At 45.0% G+C, this 13,808-nt stretch overlaps 1 protein-coding gene across 1 annotated transcript in view; it reads left to right on the top strand.

The window, feature by feature from the left end:
* Nucleotides 1-310: 310 nt before the first annotated feature.
* Nucleotides 311-13,808, top strand: part of LOC106566735 (cadherin-4) — a 523,629-nt gene continuing 510,131 nt past the window's right edge. Inside the window, exons 1-2 of the mRNA XM_014135075.3 lie at nucleotides 311-633; nucleotides 2,784-2,895. Of these exons, the coding sequence (XP_013990550.1) occupies nucleotides 577-633; nucleotides 2,784-2,895 (169 nt within the window). The 5' untranslated portion in view covers nucleotides 311-576. The remainder of the gene's footprint in view (nucleotides 634-2,783; nucleotides 2,896-13,808) is intronic.

Below are 13,808 nucleotides of genomic sequence, written 5' to 3'. Positions count from 1 at the left end.
ACCCTTTACAGGCGGAAACTAAGTTCACGCCACTTCGCTACCGAAGTGACTTTCAGGTTAGAATTTACGCAGCAGGTTAGGAGAATTCACGTAGCACGTAGCAGGTTAGGAAACTGAGGAAAACATTTTGGAAAATGGTTAAGGTTAGCGAACATGCTCTCCTAACCTGCTACGAAAATCACTTGTGTGTCCCCTTTACGGTAATTAGGGGAACTCTCATCCAACGTTAGGGCAATAGCGGAAGCCAGGGAATCAGGTAGCTTGATTTAACTGCCACTCCACTGTGTATCTTTAAGTGGGATTCTCCGGCGCCGGGCGAAAGGAGGGGTTGGAGTGACGCTGGCTTCGATGCCTTTGCTCTTTGGTGCTGAGCTGAGCAACGCTCTTCACCTGCAGATGAGAGAGCGAGGGAAGTAGGGACGGGCTTTCTACTTCTGAAGAGCTTACCACTGTAAGTGCGGAGCACAGGGGGAACAAACCAGCTATCACACCGCGGGGAAATTATACAATTACCAGAGAAGAAATACGAGCCTTTTAGCCTTTTCCAGCTCAAGCAGCCTCCGCTTGCTTGCAACGATGAAAACTGTCTCCATTCTCATGCTGACAGCAGCCTTACAACTGGCCACGTTTTGGGTGAGATTTCCCATTTTACTGTAACATTATGGAAGTGTTGCGCTCCTATGCTGCTCACGGTGTTACAGAGCGCACGTTTTTAGAGACAGTTAAAATGTTTTGGGTTGATCCTGAACTTGTTGTTTATTCTATTTCGACTGACTTGTTCTCCAACACAAGTGCTTTCTTTTCGAAGCGCAACGTCAGCCTTTATATTTAGTATTATTCCTCAACAAGACCTGCCATTGTGAAGGAGAACTGTCTTTCGTTTTCTCACACAACACTCAACCTGGTCTCAAAGCATGTCGTATTAGCCTAGCACACATAGTGTATAGTGTATAGCGTAGGCTGGAGGAAATTATTTATGAATATTCTCACGGCCGCTTTACCCCTCAATCAAATTCTGACTGAATTGATGCCGTGCGCTAGATACCCTTAAATGGGCTGTGTATTCTCTTTTTCATTTCCTTGGTATTCATTGAGCGAGTGATAATGGTGCGACATGCTGTCTTTTTTATTTCCTTATTTTAACTAAGCTATTAGTCTAACGTTACCTCCACACCTCACAAATGTCACTCGCTAATGCAACTAGTTAGCTACTTAGGCTATTAGGAATATTCAGCTTTTGTTTAAGGAATTTCCTAACCTTAACTCGTTTGTTATATGAGCCAACTTCATTGAAACAAATATTTTACTTATGTCCTATGTCCAGCTCCAAATATAGCCTTAAAGTATAAAAAGGCGAATGTTTAATTTGCTATACGTCAATAACTAATTACATTCTCCGCAATCCAGTAAGAGGGACCGTTTTGGTGTTCCAAACTTGCTTGGTGTTGCCGGCGTATAGTAGGGCGCAGTCGGGTTTGTCTTCCCCACACATAACATGCAGTCTGCCTCCTCTAGCCCAGCGGCGTGATCTAGGGTCGCCTGGATTCCGCATTGTTGGATAACGATAGATGCATTGGCATTTCCATGGTACGCTTGAATTATCATCGTCATTAGGCTACCAAGAGTGACAGATGTGTGGTATGGATATCACCATAGTACAGCTCTAAAGTTATTTAAATGGAGCTAAAGCTTTCCACTGTAACTAACGTGTATCACACACGCACATCACACTCACACACACTCAACTGGTGTGTGTGTGTCGTCTGTGTGCGTGTGGAGGCAGCATCATTTATCCCACACAATGAGCCCTCATTAAATTCTCTGTGCCCTCTGGCAGCTTGAGTGTCATTCCCAGTTAGTGGAGAGAAAATTCAGATCAGATAAGCCTCCACCTGCTTCCAGTAGATACCTCCACTGCCCCCTGTAGTGAGGACCCTACCAAACTACACCTGCTGGTACTACGGGATAAATAAAAACAACTTTCATTTATTGGACAAATGTATGTTGAATTAGTGTTTAATTCATCAAAAGCACATTTATAATGTGTAACAAAAATACTCAGCTGCACATTCAATCCAACTTGCTTTAATGCTGCATTGGAATTTGTCTATGAAGTTGTTAATCAAAACTGATCCCTGATTTGGATTGAATAGGGCTCATAGTCCCAGTATATAGACAGACCCCTTGATGGTGGTGGAGGGAGATCTGGAGCAGGGTGGATCAGCTCTGCAGCCACCAAGGGAATACCTTTGTTGTGGTAATTAGGTGTGTGTGTGTGTGTGTGTGTGTGTGTGTGTGTGTGTGTGTGTGTGTGTGTGTGTGTGTGTGTGTGTGTGTGTGTGTGTGTGTGTGTGTGTGTGTGTGTGTGTGTGGGCCGGTGCGTGTGTGCATCCGTGTCGTCCACACACTCCAAATCCCTTGAGTGCCCATATCTGTTGTCTGTTCCCCCTGTCCTATTTCCAGACTGGAATGAACAATGGGGAGAGTGTTAGGTCAAACAAGCCTCGTTCTCTCCTGATTATTTGAAAAGTATTATGTTGTCTTGATATTCACTGCCATACAACTGTGTATTTATTTCACCTGAATGCCCCGGCAGCAGATAGATCACATTCACAAGCCCAGTGGTGGAAGGGGAGCCATGGTAATCTCTCTATCTCTCCTGTATAGCTGCTGCCAAGGCAGAAGCACTTTCCTTCAGCTTTCAGGGTCAGAGAAGCCACTGAATCAATGGATTCCATGTTTCTAGATGTCTCACCAACAATGTATTCTCTTTTCTCTCCCAGGGGACTAATGGAAAGCTCGCGTCCAAAGCCCCCTGCAGACCTGGCTTCTCACAAAGTTTTTACTCCGTGCTTATTTCAAGGGATGTACTGCAAGGCCGGAGCATACTTCAAGGTAAGTTCTTTAACTTTTCACTTCTCTCTTTCAGAGGAGAGAGCGGAAGGCGAGCGCACGAGCTGCTCGAGCCGCTCCCCATGAGCTGCTCCCCATGACAGTGAAAGGAAATCTGGGTAATGGCGTTTGCTTCGTTTCTTGTGGTGCCTCGTGAGGTCGACTCACTTTCCGAGACAGAGCATGGCTCCCTCCATCAAGGCTTGCAGTGGTGGAGTGTGTGTGTGCAGATGTTCAGGGATTTTAATTGCTTTTTATTTGAGGTTGATTACGTTGTTACACACATTATTACATTATTTCAATATTTATAAAAATACATTCACATGCATTGCACGCATATGGGCACACACACGCGCATACGCACACCCACACGCCCGCACACAAACACACACACACGCACACACAGGATCCGTTGCAGAAGGCTATAGTGTGCTTAGTGGAGATGTTATTCTTTGGAGCTGCAGGGTCAGTGTATGTCAGTGTATCACTTTTGCAATGCTGGGCTCAACACTGCTTTAGCAAATGAAAACACCTTTAATCTTCTCTTGTTCTTCTCTGGTTGTCTGTCAATGAATTGACACAAATATCACATTTTCACTGCTGTAGTGTTTACTTTTGAACGTTCAATCACCATACCCCCTATAGCTCACTTTTGTCGGTACATTTAATGCAGATGATCATGTTGGTGATGTGCATCATCCACCATCACCATCACCACCACCTCTAACACCATCACCATCACCACCTCTTAACACCATCACCATCACCACCACCTTCTCCAACACCATCATCAGCACCACCACCTTATCTAACACCACCACCACCACCATCACCACCTCTAACACCATCACCATCACCACCTCTAAAACCACCACCACCATCACCACCACCTCTAACACCATCACCACCTCTAACACCATCACCACCACCATCACCACCACCCCCATCACCACCACCACCATCAGCATCACCATCACCACCACCAATACCACCACCATCACCACCACCACTACCACCACCATCACCACCACCACCACAACCACCACCATGTTTGTCTTGACTTTTAGCCATTTTAGCAATTACTCTGTGAATCAACTTAGTTTGAATAGCCGATAGTGCAGGAAATCGAATCGACATCCTGTGTCTAATCTCGCAGGGCTCCTGCCAATATAGGCTAATTAGAATCTTCTATTGATCCCAATGGTTTTACCTCGTAGCACCACTAAGCTGCATTGTTGTGCTGGGGGCCACACTATAGCTCTTTTGTGGGTCGGTCTGCTGTATCTTAGACAGCTGCACTGTTAACTTTTACTCTTACAGGCCTGTTAGAGTCACAGCTGGATCCAGTCTCTGACATGCACTGTGATCCTTCAGACATCATTAAGTATATATCATCATGCACTGTGATCCTTCAGACATCATTAAGTAGGTATCATCATGCACTGTGATCCGTCAGACATCATTAAGTAGGTATCATCATGCACTGTGATACTTTAGACATCATTAAGTAGATATCATCATGCACTGTGATCCTTCAGACATCATTAAGTAGGTATCATCATGCACTGTGATACTTTAGACATCATTAAGTAGATATCATCATGCACTGTGATACTTTAGACATCATTAAGTAGGTATCATCATGCACTGTGATACTTTAGACATCATTAAGTAGATATCATCATGCACTGTGATCCTTCAGACATCATTAAGTAGATATCATCATGCACTGTGATACTTTAGACATCATTAAGTAGATATCATTTTCATGTCAGATGGAATTATACAGATGTATTTTTTTCATTGGTGCGATGAGGGAATATTGTGTCATGATTTATACTGTTCTGTGTAGTTTAGTTATCATTCAAGGTATTTGGACAGTTTTCTGGCAGAGGAATAACTCTCAATGGTGTTATAACAGTGTTATGTGAGTGTGTTATGGGAGTGAGTCGATGTGTTTGTGTCCATGCATTTATTAAGTGTGGGTATTTATTAAGTGTGTTTTAGCTGGTGATCACAGTGGGAGTGAGGTAGATAAGGGGTCTCTGAATTTAGTCCAGTATTGGCTACATAGAGTCCTGGCTGAGACAGCGAGTGCGAGAGCTGCTTGTGAACACGTTCAGTATGCAGCAGTGAAGTCATCAGGCCAGCAGGGGGTGTCAACACAATCACAAACAATCACTGAGCCAGCCATCACTGGTACACAGGCCGTACAACTCCAACCTGCCATCACTGGTATACAGGCTGAACAATTCCAACCTGCCATCACTGGTACACAGGCCGTACAACTCCAACCTGCCATCACTGGTACACAGGCCGTACAACTCCAACCTGCCATCACTGGTACACAGGCCGTACAACTCCAACCTGCCATCACTGGTACACAGGCCGTACAACTCCAACCTGCCATCACTGGTACACAGGCCGTACAACTCCAACCTGCCATCACTGGTACACAGGCCGTACAACTCCAACCTGCCATCACTGGTACACAGGCCGTACAACTCCAACCTGCCATCACTGGTACACAGGCCGTACAACTCCAACCTGCCATCACTGGTACACAGGCCGTACAACTCCAACCTGCTATCACTGGTACACAGGCCGTACAACTCCAACCTGCCATCACTGGTACACAGGCCGTACAACTCCAACCTGCCATCACTGGTACACAGGCCGTACAACTCCAACCTGCCATCACTGGTACACAGGCCGTACAACTCCAACCTGCCATCACTGGTACACAGGCCGTATCTGCCAGTTTGCACTAGTTAGTAAGTCTGTCTGTTACACCTTTCTAAGCTCACATCTGCAAAAGGCAATGAGAAAGAGATATATGAAATCCCAGAAGTACATGTATGCTAGAAAGATCAGCCACTTCTAAATCCTGTCTCCATTTTCTCTTGTTTGACAGAGATGTTTAAAATCGGCAGTTAAAATAACCCCAGACTGGTTTCCCCCACCGAAACAGACATATAATCCATATAAACCCTGGAATCCATTACAAGAGAGCGTAGAGGCAGTTATGGTTTTACTTATCTGACGTTTATGGCTTGTCTGTTCCTCTGTGTTATTTTAAAGGCCCCTGTAGGAGTCACATCTCCGCTTCCTTCAGGTCATAGCTAATGGAGACTACAGACACACCGTCATATGGGTGTCTGACCACACAGCTACAGTGGAAACACACACGCACACACACGTATACACACCCACATATATGTATACACACACAGTGTGATTTACAGGGCTCGGCCGGTGGATTTACCTTTGGTAAGGGTGTCACAGGAAGCTTCTCTGGAAAGACTTTAATAATAACATTGTTTAACCCAGAACTGTCAGGCAGGGCAAAGAGTAATGACACACACACACACACACACACACACACACACACACACACACACACACACACACACACACACACACACACACACACACACACAGATGAGGGCAGGCATAATGGGAGAGACAGAACCAGGGCCTGGGACGTGACAGGGGTTTCAGGGCCTTGAGAGGCACAGGGGGAGAAGGGTAAAGGGTCAGGGGGAGATGGACAGGGAGGGGGGTTGGGTTTATCATAGTAGGCATAGGGAAGATGAGCAGATGGTTATCGGCATGGTGCAGGGGAAGGTTGCAGGGGACTAGGTGCTAGGTACTTGACTCTAGGAAAGATTACCATGGAGGAGCATTAGGGAGTTAAATTATGACTATTGTAGCTTAGAGGCTTCTTCAAGCTTCAAGCTGGGGGTCAAAGGTTGAGCAGTCATTGTAATGTTGGGGTGCTGAGGAGATAAGATCAGAGGGGTGAAAGGTTAGAGGGGGTCCTCACCCCCTGTTGAGGGGGACTGTCAGGAGTTCAGTTGAGGGGGCCCAGATTCCCTGCTGTGACTGGGCCTCATTACAGGGCTCTCAGATATGACATGTTCTTTATCATAGAGACACAGACCCTTAGAGTCAGAACACCGCCACACATGGTTTACATCAGCTGGGGCTACAACACTGTCTGATTGACAAACACGCCTGTTCCCACAGACCAACACAGAGATTTCATCACCTAGGATCCAGGAACCAACTTCACTTAAAATCTGCATCAGTCACAGCCTTGTTGTGTTAAATGGTTTAGTTACAGTATGTCTGATATTTAATGCTCTCTGCAGAGTGATCTCCTTGTGTTTTGAGCATGAAGTATTCTGTCTGCTTATTCAGCCCCAGTGTGGGGGGCTATAGTGGGTCCAGGCCAGATTGAACCGGACAAACAGAGCTAGGTGGTGTAACCTCCTCCTACATGTCCCTGTGCTGATTCTATTACTGCTAATGAGAGCCATGTCATGTGGTTTCAGCCCAATGGGCCTGGTCCTTTGTTTGGGTTGGTGGTGGTTTTGGGCAGTGTCAGTAATACATGGGTGTGTGAATGAGTGTGTATGTGTCTGTATGTGTGTGTGTGCACTTCACTATTCTGGCCTCAAATGCCCGCCATTCTTTTTTTTTATAACAATCCCAATGGAATACAAACTCTCACTGAATTGACCAGTTGTTTGAATCAGGCCCAGTACCCCATCACCTAGAGTACCCACTGGGCACACACTGGTTGAATCAACATTGTTTCCACATCATTTCAATGAAATTACGTTGAACCAACATTGTATAGATGTTGAATTGACATATGTGCCCAGTGGGTAAAGGCCTAACAAAAGAAAGGCCTAACAAATGTGTTGGAGGACATTATCCTGTTCTGACTTGGCCAGACTCAACCTCTAGGCCTTTACAGATAGGCACGCTCAGTTATCCTCCAGGCTACCTCAGGGGGAAGGAGCTACAAGGGTGCCCAAACCAGGAGAGATGTCCTGGGATTGAGGTCAGGAGTGTGCAGACAAACACACAGGCACACAGTTTGTGTCTGGTAGTGCAGTACACTACCAGACACAAACACATGCATGTGTGTAGGCAGCCAGGCAAACATGCAGCGCCCACACACATGCACTCACACATTGCGTGTTCATTCCATAGTGTACAGTGGCTTGCAAAAGTATTCACCCCCCTTGGCATTTTTCCTTTTTTGTTGCCTTACAACCTGGAATTAAAATAGATTTTTGGGGGGGTTGTATCATTTGATTTACACAACATGCCTACCACTTTGAAGATGCAAAATATTTTTTATCCTGAAACAAACAAGAAATAAGACAAAAAAACTGAAAACTTGAGCGTGCATAATTATTCACCCCCCAAAGTCAATACTTTGTAGAGCCACCTTTTTCAGTAATTACACCTGCAAGTCTCTTGGGGTATGTCTCTATAAGCTTGGCACATCTGGCCACTGGGATTTTTGCCCATTCTTCAAGGCAAAACTGCTCCAGCAACTTCAAGTTGGATGGGTTCCGCAGGTGTACAGCGATCTTTAAATCATACCACAGATTCTCAATTGGATTGAGGTCTGGACTTTGACTAGGCCATTCCAAGACATTTAAATGTTTCCCCTTAAACCACTTGAGTGTTGCTTTAGCAGTGTGCTTGGGGTCATTGTCCTACTGGAAGGGGAATCTCTGTCCCAGTCTCAAATCTCTGGAAGACTGAAACAGGTTTCCCTCAAGAATTTCCCTGTATTTAGCGCCATCCATCATTCCTTCAATTCTGACCAGTTTCCCAGTCCCTGCTGATGAAAAACATCCCCACAGCATGATGCTGCCACCATCATGCTTCACTGTGGGGATGGTATTCTCGGGGTGATGAGAGGTGTTGGGTTTGCACCAGACATAGCGTTTTCCTTGATTGCCGAAAAGCTACATTTTAGTCTCATCCGACCAGAGTACCTTGGCGAACACCAAGCGTGTTTTCCTTATTTTTTTCTTTAAGCAATGGCTTTTTTTCTGGCCACTCTTCCGTAAAGCCCAGCAACGTGGAGTGTACGGCTTAAAGTGGTCCTATGGACAGATACTCCAATCTCAGCTGTGGAGCTTTGCAGCTCCTTCAGGGTTATCTTTGGTCTCTTTGTTGCCTCTCTGATTAATGCCCTCCTTGCCTGGTCCGTGAGTTTTGGTGGGCGGCCCTCTCTTGGCAGGTTTGTTGTGGTGCCATATTCTTCCCATTTTTTAAATAATGGATTTAATGGTGCTCCATGGGATGTTCAAAGTTTTGGATACTTTTTTATAACCCAACCCTGATCTGTACTTCTCCACAACTTTGTCTCTGACCTGTTTGGAGAGCTCCTTGGTCTTCATGGTGCCGCTTGCTTGGGGGTGCCCCTTGCTTAGTGGTGTCGCAGCACCACTTTTCCGTTTAAAATCTTTTTCATTATTTGAAACAAGTTATTTTTTTCATTTCACTTCACCAATTTTGACTATTTTGTGTTTGTCCATTACATGAAATCCAAATAAAAATCTATTTAAATTACAGGTTGTAATGTAGCAAAATAGGAAAAACGCCAAGGGGTATGAATACTTTTGCAAGGCACTGTATCAGTGACCCCGAGACACTCCATTCCTAAGGCTGCATTGTGGGTGTCAACAGATAGGCAAACAGTGACACTGATCTCATTCAGGTTTTGGTTTAGTGTGTGTTTCTATTTTCCCTCCCCCTCTCACCTTCCTACTCGGCTATTAACTCCCGCCTGCTCTCTCGTATCTGTGGAATATTCTGGTGCCGCGCTGCCCTCCGCAGGGTTAAACCACCCACTCACTCCGAGGCTGGGAGACCTGGCAGTGAGGGCTTTAGCATTCAGAATGAAACAAATTGATTTGAGCTGCAGTTTTTCCAGGGTAATAGCTCCTAAATTCCCTGTCAGGTTGCATTCGGAAACCCCCCGGTGACGAGTCTTTCTCGCTTCGGTCCGAAAGGCTTGCTGGAGAAGGGCTTCCTTGTATCTCTGAGGCGGAGCTCTGTAGTCATGTAACACACCTATAGATTATCACCTAGAAGGACTGCTTGTGTGATTCTGCTGTAGTGTGAGTACAGTTACCAGTTTATATTTAACCATTGATATTCATATTAGTTTTGAAACCAGTTTTCCAGAATTTCCTCTATTGCAACCAACTGTTGATTCACTTACCATACCCAAAGTAGATAGAGCATACCACTGCATTCATGACAGTGTATGCAGAGGGTAGAATCCAAGCCATACAAACACAGACCAATGTTGTCACCTGCAATAAATCATGTATCTCTATAGTATCCTGGCTCTACACCACACATCAAAAATACATTTAGGACAAAAGTAACTTTTTCTAGTGCTACATTCAATGGTTCACTGAACTTAAGCCAAACACACCCCTTTTTGGTGAGTCACTGTTTTTGGCTGTGTAGGGACAGAATGTATAGTTAGCAATGAGGCCCTTCATCCACAATTTCTTCTGACTCTGGGGAAGTAGATACAGGGCCTCATTGCCAAAATCCCGAAGTATCGCTTTAAGTGTGCTTTGGAAAACAGACTTTCAGGAGTCTGAAATAAAATATGTGTTTTTTAACTTCCTTCCCTGAGCTACCAGAGGTAGGGATGGTTCTCTTTTCTTTCCTCTCTCTCAAACCGAATTAACATGGTTTTGATTTCCTGTTTACACATCTTAAACCCCAAATCTATACACAGCACAACCACAGGCCTTGGTGGTTCTATTGTCGATTAGAGACCACCTCACTGCATTCAGACTAGGTGGGAATCTTTGTTCTGTAGCTTCCTTTGTCTCTTGCTCTTTTTCTCTCTCTCCCTCAAATTCTTTATCTGATTTATTCTCCCTTTTCTTCTTGTTCTCTCTCTTTCTCTCACGTTCTCTCATTCTCTCTCTGTCACCTCTGACTGTTGATGTCAATCTTTCTCTTGTCATGTCGGGGCGGCAGGGTAGCCTAGTGGTTAGAGTGTTGGGCTAGTAACTGAAAGGTTGCAAGATGAAATCCCTGAGCTGACATGGTCAAAAGCTGTTATTCTGCCCCTGAACAAGGCAGCTAACCCACTGTTCCTAGGCCATCATTGAAAATAACAATTTGTTCTTAACTGACTTGCCTTGTTAAATAAATAACAGTATATCTCTCATGTTTCACAGACTTCCTCCACATCTGTCTCATCCTGCCACGTTTCAAATCTGTTAGTTACAGTATTATGAGAATTTATGTGTTTAACGTTGTGGAGTAAATTCAGTGTCTCTCACCCCAACTGTTTTAGCTATTTGTGGACAGCTCAGCTTTGCAGGCACATAAGTTATCCTTGGTCGTTAATGATGAGGACTGACATTACATTTTGTTGAATGTTGGAGTTGAGCGGTGATGGACACTGCAGAAGTACTGCAGTCCTGGTTAATACTCAGTCAGGTCAAAGGTTAATGCTCCCTTGGGGAGACGTTTGGAATCTCCAGTCGACACAAATGTACTAAACATGTAACTTCAGCTGTGATGTATGTGTGAGGAGTTACAGAAGATGAATGTAGATTTTCCAGTGAGGCTCGTAAAGATGTGTGCTGCGATGAGTTAAGCATATGGGTGTTTTTTTTTGTTGTTGGTGGAATATGGTTGAGCTTGGGTAGTGTGTGTGTGTGTGTGTGTGTGTGTGTGTGTGTGTGTGTGTGTGTGTGTGTGTGTGTGTGTGTGTGTGTGTGTGTGTGTGTGTGTGTGTGTGTGTGTGTGTGTGTGTGTGTGTGTGCGTGTGTGTGTGTCAGGGAGCAGGGCAGGGGTCCATTGCCACCGTGGAGGTGAGGAATCCACCAGTGCCTGTGAGGCTTCCCCCTACCCGGTCATTAGAAAGACATCCTGTAGGATAGGAGAGCAAGCAGGTGGTAGACTTTATTTTTTAATGAGATTTTCGACATCTTCTCCCCTGGTCCCGAGAGGAGGAGAGAGAGAGATTGAGTTACTGTGTGGTGTGTGAGAAGTGTGCGTGCTTGTCATCTGCTGGGTGCATTAAGAGACCTCCTGGCTGGTATGGTGTCCCTTATGGGCTCCTGGAGGACTGGGGTTATGGCTGTACTGAAGACCTTAAAGCAGTTTCAATACTTTAAATGGACTCCAGACTCTTAAATGCACAGATGGCCCTTATGTGCTTCTAGGAGAGCGGCGAGATGACGAGAGGGCACTGGTCTTGAGAGACACACACACACACACGCTATGCACATACACGCAAACATGCACACAAGCACATACACACACACATACCTTATCCTGCTGTGTGTCTGTGTGAGAGCAGTGGGACTGCGGGAGGTTGTTGTGGCCGTGGCAGATTAGGCGTGTACAGTGGCTGTGTTAAACTGTCTTTGTTGTCTGGGCTGAAATAGTTTAGTTGTTCTGAGGAGCTAGCGAGCTTCTCATTCCCTGGGCCCTGGGCTGTTATTCTGTCTGGAATACTCAGGACGGACAGAGATTATGCCGGCACGATAACGATAAACTCCAAGGCGGTTTTCTCTTTCGTCAAGAGTCCCACTGACCATGTCCTTCAGCAAGGCTGCTCGTATAGAAAACAAATCCTCTCCTCTCAACACGAGAGCTGGAGCCGAGGAGGCCAGGGATAAAGCTTTATACGATCCAACACACACTTCTCTTCACATGCACACATGGACACACACACAACATGTATGCACGCCAGTACACGCGCGTACACATACACACATGCACACACACAAACACACACACCCAGGATGATTTTTACAAAGACAATCCTTCACTGTGTGCTGAAAGGTCATCTTAAAATAGAGATTATGATGCCATTATCAGCCATTTGGAGAAGAGAGATAGTCAGTATCCTAGGGTCTTTGTGCCTTTTAGTCACAATTTCTCATATGTGACCGACCAGCTCGATTCGGAGTTATGTAGCAAAATTTGAAATTGTGTTTTTTACATTGGATAAAAGTAGAGACTCAGAGCTAGAAAATGGTATGTCATAGAGTACAGTTGAGGAACAATGGGAAATGGGCAAGTCATTTTGAGAAAATGGCCCTTGAATGTTTTGGTACCTACTGGAGAGCTTTTACATTTACATTTACATTTAAGTCATTTAGCAGACGCTCTTATCCAGAGCGACTTACAAATTGGTGCATTCACCTTATAATATCCAGTGGAACAACCACTTTACAATAGTGCATCTAAATCTTTTAAGGGGGGGGTTAGAAGGATTACTTTATCCTATCCCAGGTATTCCTTGAAGAGGTGGGGTTTCAGGTGTCTCCGGAAGGTGGTGATTGACTTTTCTTTGTCTACACCCATTCAGCATCATTCACACCCTTTTAAGCTTTAGCCCCACCCATCTTTTTAAGGGTTGACATGTGAGGCTACAGTGGGGGAAAAAAGTATTTGATCCCCTGCTGATTTTGTATGTTTGCCCACAGACAAAGAAATGATCAGTCTATAATTTCAATGGTAGGTTTATTTGAACAGTGAGAGACAGAATAACAACAAAAATATCAAGAAAAACGCATGTCAAAAATGTTATAAATTGATTCGCATTTTAATGAGGGAAATAAGTATTTGACCCCCTCTCAATCAGAAAGATTTCTGGCTCCCAGGTGTCTTTTATACAGGTAATGAGCTGAGATTAGGAGCACACTCTTAAAGGGAGTGCTCCTAACCGCAGCTTGTTACCTGTATAAGAGACACATGTCCACAGAAAAAATCAATCAATCAGATTCCAAACTCTCCACCATGGCCCAGACCAAAGAGCTCTCCAAGGATGTCAGGGACAAGATTGTAGACCTACACAAGGCTGGAATGGGCTACAAGACCATCGCCAAGCAGCTTGGTGAGAAGGTGACAACATTTTGTGCGATTATTCGCGAATGGAAGAAACACAAAAGAACTGTCAATATCCCTCGGCCTGGGGCTCCATGCAAGTTCTCACCTCGTGGAGTTGCAATGAGCATGAGAACGGTGAGGAATCAGCCCAGAACTACACGGAAGGATCTTGTCAATGATCTCAAGGCAACTGGGACCATAGCCACCAAGAAAACAATTGG

Source organism: Salmo salar, chromosome 13, assembly GCF_965601325.2.
Source record: "Salmo salar chromosome 13, fSalSal1, whole genome shotgun sequence".
NCBI lineage: Eukaryota > Metazoa > Chordata > Actinopteri > Salmoniformes > Salmonidae > Salmo > Salmo salar.
This window is presented reverse-complemented; position numbering and strand designations above follow the sequence as displayed.